At 36.4% G+C, this 20488-nt stretch overlaps 1 protein-coding gene across 1 annotated transcript in view; it reads left to right on the forward strand.

The window, feature by feature from the left end:
* The window catches only part of NEK1 (NIMA related kinase 1), a 226475-nt gene that overhangs the window by 135743 nt on the left and 70244 nt on the right, over positions 1-20488 (forward strand). The window contains exons 26-29 of the mRNA XM_081812908.1: positions 7364-7540; positions 10809-10929; positions 18826-18914; positions 19648-19895. Of these exons, the coding sequence (XP_081669034.1) occupies positions 7364-7540; positions 10809-10929; positions 18826-18914; positions 19648-19895 (635 nt within the window). The remainder of the gene's footprint in view (positions 1-7363; positions 7541-10808; positions 10930-18825; positions 18915-19647; positions 19896-20488) is intronic.

The following is a 20488-nucleotide window of genomic DNA, read 5'->3' on the forward strand; positions in this document are numbered from 1 at the left end:
TTTATCCATTCATCTGTTGATGGACATCTTGGCTCTTTCCATAGTTTGGCTGTTGTGGACATTGCTGCTCTAAACATAGGGGTGCATGTACTCCTTTGGATCACTACATTTGTATCTTTGGAGTAAATACCCAGGAGTGCAATTGCTGGGTCATACGGTAGCTCTATTTTCAACTTTTTGAGGAACCTCCATACTGTTTTCCAGAGTGGTTGCACCAGCTTGCATTCCCACCAACAGTGTAGGAGGGTTCCCCTTTCTCCGCAAATGCCTTTTATTTATTTGTGTTGTCTGATTGCTGAGGCTAGGACTTCTAGTACTATCTTGAACAGTAGTGGTGAGAGAGGGCATCCCTGTCGTGTCCTTACCTTAAGGGAAAAGCCCTCAGTTTTTCCCCACTGAGAATGATATTTACTGTGGACTTTTCATATATGGCTTTTATGATACTGAGGTATGTTCCCTCTATCCCTACTCTTTGGAGAGTTTTAATCAAGAAAGGATGCTGTATTTTGTCAAATGCTTTTTCTACATCAATTGAGAGGATCATATGGTTCTTATCTTTTATTAATGTGATTTGTCACATTGACTGATTTGTGAATGTTGCATCCCAGAAATAAATCTCAGTTGGTTGTGGTGAATAATCCTCTTAATGTACCGTTGGATCCTATTCTCTAGTATTTTGGTGAGAATTTTTTCATCTATATTCATCAGGGATATTGTTCTCTAATTCTCCTTTTTGGTGGGGTCTTTGGTTTTGGGATCAAGATGATGCTGGCCTCATAGAGAGTTTGGAAGGTTTCCTTCCATTTCTATTTTTTTGTAACAGCTTCAGAAGAATAGGTATTAATTCTTTTTTTTTCCTTTTTTCAAATGCATAGGGCATTAATTCTTTAAATATTTGGTAGAATTCCCCTGGGAACCCATCTGGCCCTGGACTCTTGTTTGTTGGGAGATTTTTTATTACTGGTTTGATTTCCTTGCTGGTTATCGATTGGTCTGTTTAGTTTTCTATTTTTTTCTGTTTCAGTTTTGGTAGTTTATACATTTTTAGGAATGCATCCTTTTCTTCCAGATTGCCTAATTTGTTGGCATATAGTTGCTCATAATATGTTCTTATAATTGTTGGTATTTCTTCAGTGTTGATGGTGATCTCTCCTTTTTCATTCATGATTTTATTTGGTTCCTTTCTCTTTTCTTTTTGACTAGTCTTGCCAGGGGTTTATCAGTCTTACTCTTTCAGAGAACCAGCTCATACTTTCATTGATCTGTCTACTGTTCTTTTGGTTTCTATTTCATTGGTTTCTGCTCTAATTATTCTCTTCTCCTGCTGGGTTTAGGCTTTATTTGCTATTCTTTCTCCAGCTCCTTTAGGTGGAGGGTTAGGTTGTGTACTTGAGACCTTTCTTGTTTCTTGAGAAAGGCTTGTATTGCTATATACTTCCCTTTTCGGACCACCTTTGCTGCATCCCGAAGGTTTTGAACAGTTGTGTTTTCATTTTCATTTATTTCCATGAATTTTTCAAATTTCTTTAATTTCCTGGTTGACCCATTCATTCTTTACTAGGACTGTCTTTAACCTCCATGTATTGGAGTTCTTTCCAAATTTCCTCTTGTGATTGAGTTCAAGTTTCAAAGCATTGTGGTCCAAAAATATGCAGGGAATGATCCCAGTCTTTTGGTAACAGTTGAGACCTGTTTTGTGACCCAGTATATGATCTGTTCTGGAGAATGTTCCATGTGCACTCGAGAAGAATGTGTATTCTGTTGCTTTAGAGTGGAATGCTTTGACTATATCTGTGAAGTCCATCTGATCCAGTGTGTCATTCAAAGCCCTTGTTTCCTTGTTGATCTTCTGCTTAGACGATCTCGCTATTGCAGTAAGTGGGGTGTTAAAGTCCCCTAGTATTATTGTATTATTTTTAATGTGTTTCTTTAATTATTCTTTAGTTATTAATTCACTTATATAATTGGCTGCTTCAGTGTTAGGGGCATAAATATTTACAACTGTTAGAGCTTATTGGATAGACCCTTTGTTTATGATATAGTGTCCTTCTTCATCTCTTATTACAGTCTTTGCTTTAAAATCTAATTTGTCTGATATAAGGATTTCTTTTGCTGCCCATTAGCATTATAAATGGTTTTCCACCCCCTCAGTTTCAGTCTGGAGGCGTCTTTGGGTCTAAAATGAGTCTCTTGCAGACAGCATATTGACGGTCTTGCGTTTTTATCCAATCTGCTACCCTGTGTCTTTTGATTGGAGTGTTTAGCCCATTTACATTCAGAGTAACTACTGAAAGATATTAATTTAGTGCCATTGTAATACCTGTAAAGTCGCTGTTTCTATATATTATCTCTGTTCCTTTCTGGTCTCTGTTACTTTTGGGCTCTCTCTTCGCTTAAAGGATCCCCTTTAATATTCTTGCAGGGCTGGTTTAGTGATCACAAATTTTTTTGTTTCTGTTTGTCCTGGAAGCTTTTTATCTCTGTATTTCGAATGACAGCCTTGCTGAATAAAGTATTCTTGACTGCATATTTTTCTCATGTAGCACCCTGAATATATCATGCCAGTCTTTTCTGACCTGCCAGATCCTTGTGGATAGGTCTGCTGCCAGTAATGTTTCTACCCTTGTAGATTACAGACCCCTCGTCCAAGCTGCATTCAGGATTTTCTCTGTTTCTGAGCTTTGCAAGCTTCACTATTATAAGTCGAGGTGTTGACCTATTTTTATTGATTTTTGAGGGGGGTTCTCTGTGCCTTCTGGACTTGAATGCTTGTTTCCTTCCACAGATTAGGGAAGTTCTCTGCTATAATTTGCTCCATTATACCTTCTGCCCCTCTCTCTCTCTTTCCTCTTCTTCTGGGATTCCAGTTATTCCAATATTGTTTTGCTTTATGGTATCACCTGTCTCTTGAATTTTACCCCTAGTGATCCAGTAGTTGTTTATTTCTCTTTTTCTCAGCTTCTTTATTCTTTGTCATTTGGTCTTCTATATCACTCATTTTCTCTTCTGCCTTATTTATCCTAGCAGTTAGAGCCTCCATTCTTGATTGCATCTCATTAATAGCCTTTTGATTTCGATCTGATTAGAAAGGGATTCTATAGTATCATCTATGCTTTTTTCAAGCCCAGCCAATATCTTTATAATCATTATTCTGAACTCTAGTTCTGACATCTTACTTATATCCATACTGATTAGGTCCCTGGCAATCAGTACTGCCTCTTGTTCTCTTTTTTGAGGTGAGTTTTTCCATCTTGTCATTCTGTCCAGAGAAGAATAGATGATTGAGAAAACCAAATACTAAAATGGCAACAATGACCCCAGAGAAATATACACCAAACAAATCAGAAGAGACCTGTAACCAAAAAGAGAGAGAGAGAGAATGTAATCAGAAAGGTGAATAGAACAGAGTAATACAGTGGATCCTGTGTGTATTTTGGTGTGTTTGTTAGAAAACTAAATCCCAAAATTGTAAAGAAAGAGAAACTTATATATGCACAAAAATAAAATTAAATACAGTAAAAGGATAGAATGTAACTGTAAAATGAAAATTAAAAGACAAAAAGGAGGAAAGAATATAAACAGCTGGCCAGAACAGAGCAATTCACTATATCTTGGGTATGTTTTGGTCTGTTTTTAGAAGAGACTGCTTCCCAAAATTGTAAAGAAAGAAAAACTTATATATGTATATATACAAAAATAAAATTAAGTATAATGAAAGGACAGAATGTAACTGTAAAAATGAAAATTTTTAAAAAAAGACTTAAAAAGTGAGTTGATAAAATAAGAAATTGGTTGAAAAGGAAAAAGAAAAAAAAATTAAAATTGAAAAACTTATGAGAAAGAATTATGAGAAAAACACCGAGATTTCCATATACTTTTTTCCCTTAGCACTGGAGTATTGCAGTTCTGAGTGATCAGTAAACTTGGTCTTGGCGGGATTTTCTTGCTGATATTCTGGGGGAGGGGCCTGTTGTGCTGATTTTCTGGTGTCTTTGCCCTGGACAGAATTGCACCACTCTTGCTAGGGGGCCAGGCTAAGTAAGCTGCACTGGATTGCTCTATGTGGCTTTTGTTCAGTGAAGGCTCTTCACCCCCCCTTTAGAGGATGAGAATGAAAATGGCGGCCTCCCAATCTCCAGCCCTGGGGCCAAAAGCTATGCCCTTGACTCCTCAGTGTGCCCTCAGGGAAAAGCAGTACATCACTCCTGTCTCCCTGGTTTCCATACGCATTCCATGCTCACCCAGCTTGTGACCGTGCATTTCTTTCTCTTTTTAAAAATTTTTTTTAAAAGATTTTATTTATTTATTTTTCAGAGAGAGAAAGAGCACAAGCAGGGGTGTGGCAGGCAGAGGGAAAAGCAGGCTCCCCACTGAGCAAGGAGCCCAATGTGGGACTTGATCCCAGGACCCTGGGATCATGAGGCAGATCCTTAACAGACTGAGCCACCCAGACACCCCATGACTGCATATTTCTATCTCAGGCATAGGACCCTACTTTGAGTCTCCAAGCCCGGCAGACTCCTGCAGTGTGCAGCCATGCTGCTCCTCCCAGTGAAAGGAGTGGGGTCTCGCCACAATTCTGCGGCTTTCTGGGCCCCTGCATTTCATGGTTTATGGCAACCCCAAGCTGAAAACTCACTCTGGGGCTCACTGATTGCAGCCGGCTTTCTTGCTCTGATACCTGGGAACTCTGCCACACTCAGGCACCCCTGGTCTTTCTGTGACCCTAGGGGTCCTGAGGTCACACTGTCCTACCTAGGATTCTGGCCACTTCGCCACCTGAGCACCTTTCAGTCAGGATGTCCCTCACCAGAGTAGACTGCTGAAAGTTCCGATTTTGAGCTCTGCTACTAAATCACTTTCTGGTGGTAGCCAGCTTACGGAGGCTTCCTACCCCCGTGATTTATCTTCCCATATATCGCCTCATATTCACTTCTCCACACCTCCTACCTTGCAGAAAGTGGTTGCTTTTCTATTTGTAGAGTTGCAGCTATTTTTTTCTTAGATCGCTGGTTGAGTTCACAGGTGTTCAGAGTGCTTTGTTAGCTATCTAGCTGAATTCTTGGGACCAGACAAAACTAAGGTCTCCTACTTCTCTGCCATCTTGGAAACTGGTAAATTGATTCTTACATAATACTGTATTTTTGTCTTTATAATGGATGACATATTTTTCCTATTTCCCTTTCTAAATTGTTATTTCTAGTTAAAATAAATAAAATATTCTTTCTATGTGTCTGTGTAAAATTTTATACGCAGACACCTCCCTGAAGTATTTTTTTAAATATATTAAGTTTTTTCCCTTGAGATCTTAGATCTTCCAGATATGAGGGTTATATCATCAGTGATAAGAACTAGTGTTTTTTTGCCCAGTATTTATTCTGATTATTTCTTTTTCTTCTTACTGCATTCATTAGACACTCTAAAGCAATCTTTAATAATGGTGCTAACTGGCATCCTTGTTTCTGATTTTAATAGACATGATTTTATAGCAGAACAGTAGGCTGAATGAGCAAAAACACAGATGTGACCTCTATCACAATTTGTTGATGAGTCGTGGTGTAGGGAAGATATTCAAAACATGAGCAACACTATAGTTTTGTTCTGTTCTTGATTGACTAGGAAGAAGTAAGAGGTAATATAACTCAAAAATACCTGTACACAACTTGTTTTCCTAAGGAAGTTAACTGAACTAGGTACAGTTCCTGGTATCCTATTGTTATGATAGGATTGCAAGCACCACAAAGCGCCCACTTCGCTTTAGTGATAATGATTTGAAATTGAGATCAATAAAGAAGACTCTTTTTTTACCCAACCATTTCATAGCCACATGTGTGCAGACATAATATACAGAAAATTAAATTAAAAGGAGTTGGGGTTTCTCCATGTGGGTAGAGTGAGTTAAAGATGTATGTGAGAAAGTGATTATTATTATTTTTTTAAGATTTTACTTATTTGTCAGAGAGAGAGCACACAAGCAGGGGGAGTGGCAGGTAGAGGGAGAGGGAGAAGCAGACTCCCCGCTGAGCAAGGAGCCCGATGCCGGGCTCAATCCCAGGACCCTGAGATCATGACCTGAGATGGTTAACCAACTGAGCCACCCAGGCATCCTGAAAAAGTGGTTTTTATTGATGGACTTTAGATGGATTTTAATGAGGATGACGGTGGAGAGAAAACATGGTAGGATCTGGGCATTATAGGTCCTGGTGGGGTAACATTTTTTAAAGTTGGGATAGTAGAGGGAGATAAGTGGAAAAATAGGATGTTAGAAATTAGAAGGTAGAATATTTAGCACTGAAAATTTTGAGGAGCTCTAGTAAATGACAAGCTCTCTAAGATACTACCATTGGAATGACTGAGGTAAGGTGAAGATAAAAATCACTGGAGAGGAATTGAGAGGCCCAGAGATGGAAGGATTATTAATGGAGATCTGGCAATCAATTAAATTAGTTAAGACAGAATTAATATTGGGGAAATCTCCTGACTGGGAGTTGGAAAGAAACGTCTTCAAGAAATGAATGGGAGTGACCTGGGCGTCTTACAGATAACTGCAATAAGTTGTTCTGAGGTAAATCCATTCTCTCCTGGCATTAGTTAAAAGTATGGGGAGTTTAGGGGCACCCGGGTGGCTCAGTTGGTTGAGCATCCAGCTCTTGATTTCAACTCAGGTCATAATCTCAGGGTCATGGGATTGGGCTCCGTGCTCAGCAGGGAATCTACTGGAGATTCTCTCTCTCCCTTTCCCTCTGCCCCTCCTCCCTTCTAAAATAAATAAATCTTTTTTTAAAAAGGTGTGGGGGGGCGCCTGGGTGGCTCATGGGGCGCCTGGGTGACTCAGTTGGTTAAGCGACTGCCTTCAGCTCAGGTCATGATCCTGGAGTCCCGGGATCGAGTCCCGCATCGGGCTCCCTGCTCGGCAGGGAGTCTGCTTCTCCCTCTGACCTTCCTCCTTCTCATGCTCTCTGTCCCTTGTTCTCTCTGTCTCAAATAAATGAATAAAATCTTAAAAAAAAAAAAAAAAAGGTGTGGGGAGTTTCTGAGCAATTAGAAGTAACTAGCACTTACCAGAAACAAAAACAGTTAATGATTTAAAATACAACATTGTTATGTGTGTTAGTTTCAACAAAAGGGAAAAGAAAGTAAACCATATGTTAATCATCCTAAATATCATTATGTATAATTAAAATGATATTTAGCTGTCATATACCTTAATCATTTATCAACTTTTAATACATAACAGAGCTTACTCAGTAATTACCTGTTGTAAGAATGCAGTTTTTGAATTTTGCTATAATGCTGTTATAGGTAAAATTCAAGTTATTTTTGAGAATGTAGCATGATCTTTCTTTTTTTGTTGTTGTTTCAGAGACTTCTCCTGAAAGGGAGAATTACAAACCTTTAATTCCTGGAGAAAAAAAAGTAGAATATATTTCACTTGAAATGAATCCATCAGCTACTGTTGATTCTTCTGTTGAAATGAACAGTCCAGAGTTTAGTGAGGCATCTCCACAGACATCATTGAAGCCAGAAGAAAATGTGGATGGTATTTTAATAGCTCAAAATGAGCTCTATTTAACTTGATAATACTTTAATTTCTTCTATATAAACAGGACTTTATAAACAGATCATCAAAACGTGTATATGTTTGGGTGATTCATCTCAAATTAGGTTCTTTGTTTTCTATAATAACTGGTCTGGATTTTTTAATGCTGCATAATAAATCACCCCAAAACTTAGTGTTAAAATAACAACACTTCTGTTATATCTCATGATTTTGCATGTCAGGAATTAAGTCAAGGCTTGACTAATGTAATTTTTATAATTCATGTGCTTTTTGTCTCTGGGATTGCTTGATGGTATTCAGCTGGCAACCTGGTCTGAGGGGTTCAAGATGGCTTCACTGGTGTCTTTTCAGATGCAGCTTGAAGGCTGTGTGATGCTGGTCCCCTCCCTCTCCCTTTTCATGTAGTCTCCACACCTTTCCATAACTCTTTCCAGCAAGGTAGTCTGACTTCTTATATGGTGGCCAGGGCTCACAGATCCTAGGCAAAAGCTACTTATACTTTTAAAAGCCAGTCTCAACTGGCACAGTATCACTTCTGCCATATTTCCTTGGTCAAAACAGTCACAAACCAGCGTAGATTCAAATGAGATAAAACAGAGCCCACCTCTCCAAGTTAAGAGTGTTAAAGAATTTGCAGCCATTGGTAGTCTGCCATGGTCTGCCACTGAATAAAAAATTATTTACATTTTCTCCCACGTGTAAAATGCACTTACCCCTTCTTAAAGCCTCATCTTGTTTAAGAGAGGGCCACGCATGAGCAGGGGACAGGGCAGAGGAAGAGAGAAAGAGAATCCCAAGCCGGCTTCACACTTAGCACGGAGCCAGACACGGGACTAGGTCTCACTACCCTGAGGTCATGACCTGAGTAGAAATCAAGAGTCCGATGCTTAACTGACTGAGCCACGCAGGTGCCCCAAAGCCTCATCTTCTTATTAAAAGGGCTGAAAGCCTAAAGCTGTTATCCAAGTCAGGCCTATGTAGAGGTGAATTTTCTTGGGTACAGTTCTTTGAGTACAGTTACTCTCAATCTCAAGACCTATAAGTGAAAAATTTTTGCCCTCTAAATATCTAACATACAGTAGTGAAACAGGAATAGAGACTCCTTTTCAAAAACAAAGAAAATGGGGGACATATATCAATCACTGGTCCATAGAAATTCTGCAGCGCCAGTCAGGTGTTGCATTGTCAGCTTGCTTCCTTTGCACCAAAGTTAGTGCCCTCAAGGGCTTTTCTAAACTACATCTTTCTTTCCTATGCAATCCAAGCTGATGGTGTTTCTTCAGGTTGAATTTTCTTAATTTTGTGGGCTTTGTATGAATGTTATTCACATTCACTACACTAACCACTCTTCTTTTTTCTTTATTCCTTCCTTCCTTTTTCCTTCCCTCCCTTGACTTCATCTTTGACTAGTAAAATCTGCCCTGAATTTAGTGTTTGTTTTGAGGTCATGTTTTCCCTTAAAAAGCTCTTATTGCCTGGAAGGAATTAACTTGGGCTTTCTCTTCTAAATTGTCCTCATAAACTAAACAGCTCTTTCTTCAGTTAATCTCTCCAACTTTATCAGAGGCAACTAAAGAAGCTAGCTGGAATTTTTAACGTTCTGCTTAGATAGCATCTTAGCTAGATCATTGAATCTCTTAGGTATGTTTTCTATCATCACTGTTATTCCAGGCACCATATTTTCTGCCACCATAGAACAAGAATCTCCTCCAGAAACTTTTTTCACTGGCCAGTCTCTCATCAACAGTCTCCTTGAAGCACTTGTAACTTCTGCCCACTGCCAAGTCCCAAAACCAGTGCACGTTTTAAGCTTTTGTTATGTCAGCACCCTGTTTTCAGATAGGAAATTCTATTTCTGCTATCTATTGCTGCAAAACAAATTATTCCCAAATCTTAGTGGCTTAAAATAACTTGTTTTGTCTCACGTTTTAGTGGGTTAGGAATTGGGAAAGTTCTCCATGTGGCATCAGTACCACTCAGTGGTATTCACCTGTCAGCTGGGCTTATCTGGAAGGGGCAAGATGATGTCATTCCATGCATGGTATCTCAGCAGAGCCTCTTTAGCTGGTTCCCGCTCCTTTTTTAGTCTCAGGAACTTGCCATGTGGTCTTTCCAGAATAAACTTTCATGGTGGTTTAAGCTTCCAGATTCCAGTGTAGAAGCTGCCAATTTTCTTGAAGACTAGAGCTGGAACTGGCATAAACTTGAACTATACTCCATTAAGACCATCACAATGCCAGCCCAAATTCAAGGGGAGGGGAAGTAGAGGGCCCCCTCTATGTGAGAGAAATGTCAGAGACCTTGCTGTATGTGTGACCATTTTCAATTCACCATGATAACTTAAATAGTCTTACTTATTAGAATGATAGTTAGTAGGTATGCCTTTTCTTTTAAAAAAACAGAAGCCTGTTAGGCATATAGTAGAGACTATACAGCCTAGTACAAGTCAGCAAACATTTCCTACAAAGAGCCAGATAGTAAATATTTTAGACTTTGAGGGCAATACAGTAAAAAATCTAGTTTGTAGAACAAGTCATGTTGGTATGGCTTAAGGTGCTAATGGACAATTATTCACTAAAAATAACTAAAAGATTTTTTTCCCCAAGTGTTTGCCTTGTACAGGTAAACAACAACAACAAAAAATCATTTGAATAACGGATAAAAACTTTAAGGACTGGTACAATATCAGTTCTCTTTCTAAACAGGACAAGCTAATTGGAAACTTTAAAAATAGAGAATGAAAGATGACCTGGATTCCAGGAAAAAAGAGGGAGTGATGGTGGCTTAAACAAGAGCATTGTGGGGCGCCTGGGTGTTGCAGTGGGTTAAGTGTCTGACTCTTGGTTATGGCTCAGGTCATGATCTGGGGGACTTGAGATCAGGCCCTGCTCAGTGGGGAGTCTGCTTAAGACTCTCTCTCCCTGTGCCCCTTCCCCCATGCTTACACATGCACGTGCATTCTCTCTCTCAAATAAATAAATATTAAAAAAAAGCATTGATAATCTGAATTGAAGAGGAAAAAGAGAAGTCAGCAAATGAAGACAGAAACTTTTCTCATTAGTATTTACTTTCAGAAAATAACCAGAGAGTTAACAAGATTAAAGATCTACAGATAAAATATTTAATTTTTTGTTATAATTAGTATGTTAGCCTAAAACTAGGTAATGATAAGTTATAGAATATTTGTTCAAATATCTATAGCTGGATTTTGCTTTAAGACGTGTTTATTGTTGTTTTTGATTTTCAGAAGCTGATGGCTTAGAAACAGAAGTTCTGCAAGAGCCAGATGGAGCAAACAAAGATGGTAGCTTGCCATGCACGATTATTGATGTGTGGATTAGTGAGATAAAAGAAACAAAGGGAACTGAGTATGTTACCTCTTTTTCCTTACATTTCAAAACCTGGGTCCCTTTTTGTAATACTTTTAAAAAAAGTACTATAATAACCTAATACTGCCCTATAGCCTATAGTATTATGATACCTTATAAAATAATTTAATTTTTGGAAAGATATTACATTCATGTGGTTCAGAAATCAAGTATATAAAGATAGAGAGTAAAATGTCTCTTTTCCAACTCTGTCCCCATCCAGCAGATTCCCATTTTCTCCTCCTTCCAGATATTTTTAATCTATCCAAAACAAAAATGTCTCCCTCCCTTTTAAATAAAGTTATTAGTATAATGTATATGGTATTTTCACCTTTTTATTTTTAGTCAGTAACCTAGGAATTTTTTCATATTAATCCATAGAGAGCTTCATTTTTTTTTTTCTTATTTTATGGCTGCTTAGTATTCCACTAAATGGATATATCACAACTCAGCAGGTCTTCTACATTAATTGATATTCTACATTAATTGATATTTCAAATGATGTTGCAATGAATAACAACCTTTTATATAAGGTCATTTTGCATGTATGTATGTATATCTATATGATAGATACATAGAAGTACACTTCCTGTGTCAATTGCATTCTTACAAATTGCATTTGTAATTCAGTTACTGTTCTTCCCAGGGTTTGTACTAATTTACATTCTCAGAAAGAATGTATGAAACTTCTCATTTCCCCCAGCCTTGCCAAACTTATTTTCAAACTTTTTTATTTTTGCCAATCTGATAGGTTAAAAAATAGTATCTTGGTTTGGGTTCTTAGTTTATCCATCTCTTATTGGTAAAGTGAGCACATTTTTTCAGATGTTTAAGTTTCATGTGTATTTCTTTTTCTGTGAGTTCTCTGTATTATATCTTTGACCCATTTTAAAAATGTGGTTGTTGGTCTTTTATAAATTAGTAAGAACTCTTTAAATATTAGAGATATTTGCCATGGTTATGATTATGTGAGTTGCAACCATTTTTTCCTTGTTGGCCATTTATGTTTTATTTTTTGCCATGCAGAAGGTTTTGTTTTTTTTTTTAAGATTTCTTTTTTAATTTTTTTTTTTTTAAGATTTTATTTATTCATTTGAGACACAGAGATACAGAGAGAGAGACAGAGAGAAAGCATGAGCAGGGAGAGAGGCAGAGGGAGAGGGAGGAGCAGGCTCCTCGCTGAGCCAGGAGCCCAATGTGGGGCTTGATCTCAGGACCCTGGGATCACGACCTGAGCCGAAGGCAGACGCTTAACCATCTGAGCCACCCAGGCACCCTTAAAGATTTTATTTATTTATTTATTTGACAGAGAGAGACACAGCGAGAGAGGGAACACAAGCAGGGGGAGTGGGAGAGGGAGAAGCAGGCTTCCCGCAGAGCAGGGAGCCCAATGTAGGGCTCGATCCCAGGACCCTGGGATAATGACCTGAGCCGAAGGCAGACGCTTAACGACTGAGCCACCCAGGCGCCCCCAGAAGTTTTTTAAATTGTCATGTTTACCTGGATTTTAATAATCATTCAGAGATACTTTGTTCTTTCTAAGATTCTCAAAGAATTTTTCAAATTTTTTTTTCTAGTACTTTCAACATGGGCACTTTTTACATTTAAATCTTTAATCTATTTGGAATTTATCCTGGGGTATGGGTTTAGTTTTTCTTCAGATAGCTACCCAGTTGTCCAGTTGTATTTATTAAAAAGTTCATCTTTCCTGCCTAGATTAAAAATGCCACTTTTAATATATACTAAATTTTCTTAATTTCATTGTCCTTTTTTGGTTTTCTTGGCTATTCTTGCTTGTGTAAAATTTCTTTTGAATTTAGAATTTACTAAATTTTGCCTACCTTCCCCAGGAAAAAAATCAATTGGTATTTTATTGGGATATTAAATTCATAGATTAACAAAGGGGAAATCAACTTGTTGTGTTCCTCCTGTCCAAGAAGAACATGATAGGCCTTTCTTTTGAGTAAGTTTTGAGTATTTTTATAGTTTCCTTCATCTAGGCTTTACACTTTTATTGGTAAGCTTATTCCTAGATACGTTCTTTTCTTTTGTTTTTGTTATTCTTTGTTTAGTCCCTATTCTTCTATGAGATCTTGTAACTAGAAGGTTGTGTGTATGAAAGCTTAGATTTCTTTATATTGATTTTGTACCCCACTATTTTACTGATACCTACTGTTGTTCATGATAGATTTTCAGTTGGATCTTTTGCTTTTTTCAGATATACAATCATATCATATGAAAACAGTGATGATTTTATGTCTTTCCAATTTTTTAACACTAGTTTTTTTTTTTCTATAATCGCCTTGGTTAGTATCTTTTATACAATGTCAAATATTGGAAATAGGGGGTACCTCTGTGTTGTTCTTGACTTTAGTGAAGATGCTTCTGTTATTAACCATCATTAGGCATGACTGTTTATATAAATGTTTTCCTTTAATTATTAGTACAGTTAACTTTTGAACAATACAGTTTTGAGCTGCATGGCTCCTCCTATACACAGATTTTTTTTTCCCAATATATTGGAAAATTTTTTGGAGATTTGTGGCAATTTGAAAAAACTTGCAGGTGAACTGTGTAGCTTGGAATACTGAAAAAAAATAAAAAGGTATTTTAAGAATACAGCATATAATACATATAACATGCAAAATATGTGTTTATCAACTGTGTATGTTATCATTAAGGCTGTGGTCCACAGTAGTCTATTAGTAGTTAAGTTTTGGAGAAGTCAAAATTTACATGCACATTTTGACTGCATAGGGGATTCAGCCAGCACCCCATCCCTCCACATTGTTCAAGGGTCAGCTGTATAATTAATTATATTAATGGATTACTTAACATAAACCATCCTGCATACCTTAAGTACATTCTTCTTGGTCATGACATATTATTTTAAGGTACTTATGTATTTTAGGATTTTTGTATTAATATTTGCGAGAGTCATCTATAGTTCCTTTTGGTTACAGGAAATTATTGTTAGACTTTGTTATTCTTGGTTATGGTTCATTTATAAAAAGTAATTGGCAGTTTCTTCCATTGCCATCATCTGTAACAGGGACAGTCAATTTTTTTCTGTAAGAGCTAAATAATAAATATTTCAGCCTTGAATAGACTATTTGGTCTGTGATGCAGCTACTCAACTCTGCCAAAGTAGTGCAAAAGCAGCCATGGATGATACATAAACAAATAAGTGTTACTGTTTCAATACAACTTTATAAAAACAGGAAGAGGGCTGTACTTCGACATGGGCACAAAAAAACATACGCAGAAATGCTTATTATTAAACGAATGCTTATCATAGCAAATAATTTGAAATAGTCTAATAACGAAATGGCTAAAAATACTGTTTCTCTATACTACACAGTGTATCTAGCACTTAAACACAACTTGAAAATAAAAGTTCCATTTCTAAAGCCATTCAACATAACTATCAGATTTATTAAAGAGCTAAATGTCAACAAATGGAAAGGAGACAGCCTAATAATTAATATCCAGAATTCATAAAGAACTTGGCAAATTAAGAAGAAAAAGACCAAAGTCCAAGAGAAAAATGGGGAAAGAATATGAATATAGCTGTTTACAAGGGAGGAAACCACATATATACTTTATGGATTATAGAGGCAAGACAATGAGAAAAAAGACATCAAATTCCTAAGTTCTTTGACTAACTTTACTCAGTGGAGAACTATGAATGTATGAATGTCAGATACTTGTTCTTCCTCAAAGAAGAGGAATAAATAAAAGGCAGGGCAAGAGTCCAGATGTTTTGCCAGTGAAAGTTTCTTCACAAAATAACATGAAGCCAGGAGGAATGCAAGTAATAGCATCAAATATTGGTGAGAGATTGGGAACTAGGAACATTGATACATTGCAAGCACACATAAGAATTGGGAGAGCCAATTTGGAAATCCATTTGCCAATTTTGTTAGTTTAAAATGTGCATATCGAGGGCATTTGGGTGGCTCATTTAAGCGGTTAAGTGTCTGCCTTTGACTCAGGTAATGATCCCAGGGTCCAGGGATTGAGCCCCGCATAGGGCTCTCTGCTGAGGAGCTTCTCCTCTTCCGCTTCCCCTGCTTCTCCCTCTCTTACTCCCCCTGCTTGTGCTCTCTCTCTCTCTGTCAAATAAATAAATAAAATCTTTTTAAAAAAATAATAATTTGCATATCCTGTAATAATGCATTTTTACTTTTTGGTATCTACTCTAAGATTACTCATACATGGGCACAAAGAGGCATATGCAAGAATGTTTATTGTAGGAGAATCATAGCAAATAATTTGAAAGAGTCTAATCATTAATAAGGAAGTTGCTGAAAATAAAGAACTTTCTGTATACTGCATTATGGATAGTATATAGCACTCTAAAGAATAAAATGTAGCTTCATGTATCAATATGGAAATATGCCCCAATTATCAAATGATTAATAAAATAATATTGAATAAAAAGGCATTTCCATATATTAAAATAATGCTATTTATTTCTCTGTAAAATTCAAGGTAAAATATGGTAAGATGTATACCAAACTGATGACAGTAAAGGCAACTGAGCTTTGAGTTTACTATGGGGAATTCTCAAAGGAACATTGCATTTTTTTTTTAGTCAAGGTAAAATTGATATAAAATTACCATTTTAACCATTTTAAAGTGTACAATTCAGTAGTATTTATTACATTGACAGTGTTGTGTAGCCATTACCACTATGTGGTTCTAGAACATTTTCATCACCCCAAAAGGAAACCCTGATACCAGTTAAACAGCCACTCTCCATTTCCCCTTCCCCCAGCCTTTGTCAATCACTAATCTCCTTTCTGTCTATAGATTTGCCTATTCTGGATATTTCATACGGAATCATACCATATGTGGCTTTTTGTATCTGGTTTCTTTCACGTACCATAATGTTTTTACAGTTTATGTTGTAGAATATATCATTTCTTCATTTTTATGGCTGAAAAATCCATTATGTTGAATATACCATATATTTTTATCCATTAAGCAATTGATGGGTATTCAGCAGATGACAGTGGGTCATTTCCAGGATTGTTTCTACCTTTTGGCTGTTGTGAATAGTGCTTGTATGAATATTTGTGTACAAGCTTTTGTTTGCACACCCATATTCTTTTGAGTGTATAGCTAGGAATAGAATTGCTGCAGTGTATGGTAATTCTATGTTTAACTTTCTGAGGAACCAAGGAACATTACATTTTGAATGAAGAAAGTGTTACTTGTATGATCAGAAATAAAAACTTTGAAAACCAAAAATAGAAAAATTTTCAAAATTTAAAACTGAAAAAGTAAAAAAATTATTTAAATTTGAGATGAATTACAAAGAATTAAGAAAACAAAAACTGCTTATAAGCCGAACTTGCAGAGATAAGTTACTGGTGCCTTTGGTTTTTGTTGTTGTTGTTTTTATTGAAGTATAGTAGACACATAATGTTACATTAGTTTCTGACAACTCTGTACTTAAACTATTGTTATCACAAGTGTAGCTATCATTTATCACCATACAACACTGTTATAATACCATTGACTGTATTCCCCATGTCTGTGTTCCCTTTATCCCCATGACTTACTCATTCCATAACTGGAACCATGGACCTCTCACTGCCCCTTACCCCTATTGCCCATCTTCTCACCCCCCTTCCTTCTGGTAACTACCAGTTTATTCCTCTGTATTTATGGCTCTGTTTCTGCTTTTTGTTTGCTTCATTTGTTCATTCATTTGGTTTTTAGATTCCACATATAAGTGAAATCGTACAGTTCTTGTCTTTCTCTGTCTGACTTATTTCACTGAGCATGTTACCCTCTATATCCATCTGTGTTATTGCAGATGGCCAGATCTCATTCCTTGTTATGGGTGAGTAATATTCCTGTGTGTGTGTGTGTGTGTGTGTATTTGTCTGTCAGTGGACACTTGGGTTGCTTTCAAATCTAGGCTATTGTTAATGCTGTAATAAACATAGGGGTGCATAGATCTTTTCAAATTAGTGTTTCTGTTTTCTTTGGATAAATACCCAGTAGTGGAATTACTGGATTGTATGATATTTCTATTTTTTTTAAAAGATTTTATTTATTTATTTGAGAGAGAGAGAATGAGAGACAGAGAGCATGAGAGGGAGGAGGGTCAGAGGGAGAAGCAGACTCCCTGCCGAGCAGGGAGCCCGATGCGGGACTCGATCCCGGGGCTCCAGGATCATGACCTGAGCCGAAGGCAGTCGCTTAACCAACTGAGCCACCCAGGCGCCCCGATATTTCTATTTTTAATTTCTAGAGAAACTGTACTGTTTTTTATAGTGGCTGCACTATTTACATCCTCACCAGCAGTGCACAAGGATTCCTTTTTTTTTTTTTTTTTAAGATTCATTTATTTATTTGTCAGAGAGAGAGAGAGCACAAGCAGGGTGAGTGGCAGGCAGAGGGAGAAGCAGCCTCCCTGTTGAGCTGTCTGGGATGTGGAACTCCATGCCAGGACCCTGGGATCATGACCTGAGCCAAAGGCAGACATTCAACTGACTGAACCAACCAGGCCTCCCAAGGGTTCCTTTTTTGTCCACATCCTCACCAACACTTACCTCTTGTCTTTTTGTTAATAGCCATTCTAACAGATTTGAGATATCTTGCTTTTGATTTGCATTTCCCTGATGATTAGTGATGTTGAACATCTTTTTCTGTGTTTGTTTGAAAACTTTGGACTGTATTCTTCCAGTCTTTAAGTTTTTGTTAAAAAAAAAATATAATACATGAATATAATTCCCAGCTGTATTGAAATAAAAACTGTCAGTTCTTCTTTACCTTTTTTCTTCAATTAATTCTTGAGTGTTAAAACTTTTGTGTATATCATTCTATATACTGCACTACACACCATTTTTTGAAACCTAACACCATTTAATACAAATTGATCTGTAGATTACTTTGCTCACTTAATAAAATATATTAATTTATTTTATTTATCAATTTATATTAATATATTTTATTTATATTTATAATAATAAATTTATTTTATTTATAAAATATATTCATTTTATTTATATTTATAAATTTACTTAATATATATTAAATATATATATTTGTTTCTACTTTGCTTACTTAAATATATTTATTTTATTTATATAATATATATTAAATATATGTTTATTTATATTTATTTATAGACTATCATTCCACAGTATTTCACATAGATTTTATTTCATTTTTTTAACAGCTGCATGATATTTTATAGTATTAGTATATTATTGTTTTATATTCTCTGCTATTAAGGGGCATTTTGATTGCTGAAGTAGTGGTTCTCAAACATTAGCAAATATTAGAATTACTTTGGTTTTATTAAAATAAATTGCTGGGCCTTATCCCCCAAAGTTTCTGATTGATAGGTCCAGGGAGGCCCTGAGCATTTTTATTTCTTTTTTAAGATTTTATTTATTTATTTGACAGAGAGACAACACAAACAGGGGGAATGTGAGAGGGAGAAGCAGGCTTCCCCCTGAGCAGGCAGCCCAATGCGGGGTGATGTGGGGCTCGATCCCAGGACCCTGGGATTATGATCTGAGCCATAGGCAGACACTTAACGACTGAGCGCCTCAGGCACCTCCTGAGCATTTGTATTTTGAACAAGTTTCTGTGTGTTCCTAATGTCTAGGGGCCACATTTTGGGAACCACAATTATAAGAAGTGGTGAGGCTGGTTTTTGTGACTATGATTGGTGAAGGTTTTAACAGGGTAAAAAATACAGTGTACTTATGAGAGGAAATATATATATATATCCACACACATAAGTGAGGAAAATATTTGGAAGAGGGACCACAGGATGCTAGTGAACTTGTTCTCCTTTTTTTTTTTTTTTTTTAAGAGTGCTTTTATTTCTAGTAAATTGTATTTCTACCAATGTATCCATCTGGGCAGGTTGGAAGATAGGATCACTGTTCAGCAAAATGAAGTTTCTGAAGATGAAATCCCAAACAATGTGGACCACCTTAGTGAAGTTGATATAAGTAAGTCTCATTGTATTAGACTACTTTTGGAAGGTTGTTAACCTGAATCTGTTTTATTTGGACAACATATTAATAGCATTTTTTCAACAGTCACCTCAATTGTTTAAAAAATGTAATAGGCATAGAGCACTAGATTCTCATTAATAAGCCTGGATTGTTTGGCAACAAGGCCAATAAAACTTTTTGGTCAATTATTTTATGAAATGTTCATAACAGAAAGAATTGCTTGCCAAAACTAAGCCAGTATACTAAGGACATTAAGTAAGTTGTCTTCTTGTTTTTAATAATATTAATTATAAAATATGAGAAATATAATTTTTCCTATCTAACCTGTAGGAACAAAGATAAACTGGAGCTAAATATGAGTGTCTAAACAATATATTTTCACATTTCCTATTTTTTTTTCTTTTTCCTATTTTAATTGGAAATTACATTATTCTGATACTGTGAAAGTAGAAATTCGTTCTAGTGCTAATGACACTTTTTTTTATGTTAAGTATTTTAGAACTTGAATTTAATGGAGGTATATAGCAAATTAATCTGCTTTCTGAAAATAAAATCTTATATCCTATCAAAAATTACTTATAAGGTAATATAATCGTATCTATACTTTGATTTTGTTTTTCTGATAGAGAGTTTTTGGCTAGATTCGTGTTAAGTACTGTGCTTTTTCAATATTACATAGAGGTTAAGTACTGTATGGACATCACAAAATCTTTCCTTTATACCACAGGACCTGAAATAGGTGATTCTCAGCACCCTAAATGTGATGTTGATAAATCTGTGCAACCAGAGCCATTTTTCCATAGAGTGGTTCTTTCAAAACACTTGAACGTAGTCTCTCAAATTCAGTCAATTTTATGTTCACCAGAAGAATCCTTTCCACTTCGATCTCGCTCTGATTCACCATCAAAAAATAAAAGCCAAAATTCCTTGCTGATTGGACTTTCAACTGGTCTATTTGATGCAAACAACCCAAAGGCAAGTATGCACCTCCAATGGAAAATATCTGTTTTAATAACATTTCTTATTTACTGTTTTTCTTTAATAAACCATAATATTGAGTTTTAATCTCTTATACACACACACACACACAAATAAATAAAAACAGTAATAAAACCTCCATCTTCTCTCTGGGATTCTGAAAAGAAATTGCCATTGAGAGTACAACTAGGACAAAGACTGTTTCATTGGCTCCTTGTTCAGGATTCTTATTATTGGGCCTACTTTTATTTAAGTAAAAGATCCCTCTTACACCGTTTCCCTTTCTCACTACTCAACCCAACTTCCATTTTTCTTTTTTTTTTTTTTAAAGGTTTTATTTATTTATTTGTGAGAGAGAATGAGAGACAGAGAGCACGAGAGGGAGGAGGGTCAGAGGAAGAACCAGACTCCCCGCTGAGCAAGGAGCCCGATGCGGGACTTGATCCCGGGACTCCAGGATCATGACCTGAGCCGAAGGCAGTCGCTTAACTGACTGAGCCACCCAGGCGCCCCCAACTTCCAGTTTTCATATAAAACTAAACTTAAGCAATATATTTTAAGTGGACAGAAGTGCTGTTTGCCTAATTTGT

This window comes from Leptonychotes weddellii, chromosome 2 (genome assembly GCF_054177405.1).
Source record: "Leptonychotes weddellii isolate Sample4059 chromosome 2, ASM5417740v2, whole genome shotgun sequence".
Classification (NCBI taxonomy): Eukaryota; Metazoa; Chordata; class Mammalia; order Carnivora; family Phocidae; genus Leptonychotes; species Leptonychotes weddellii.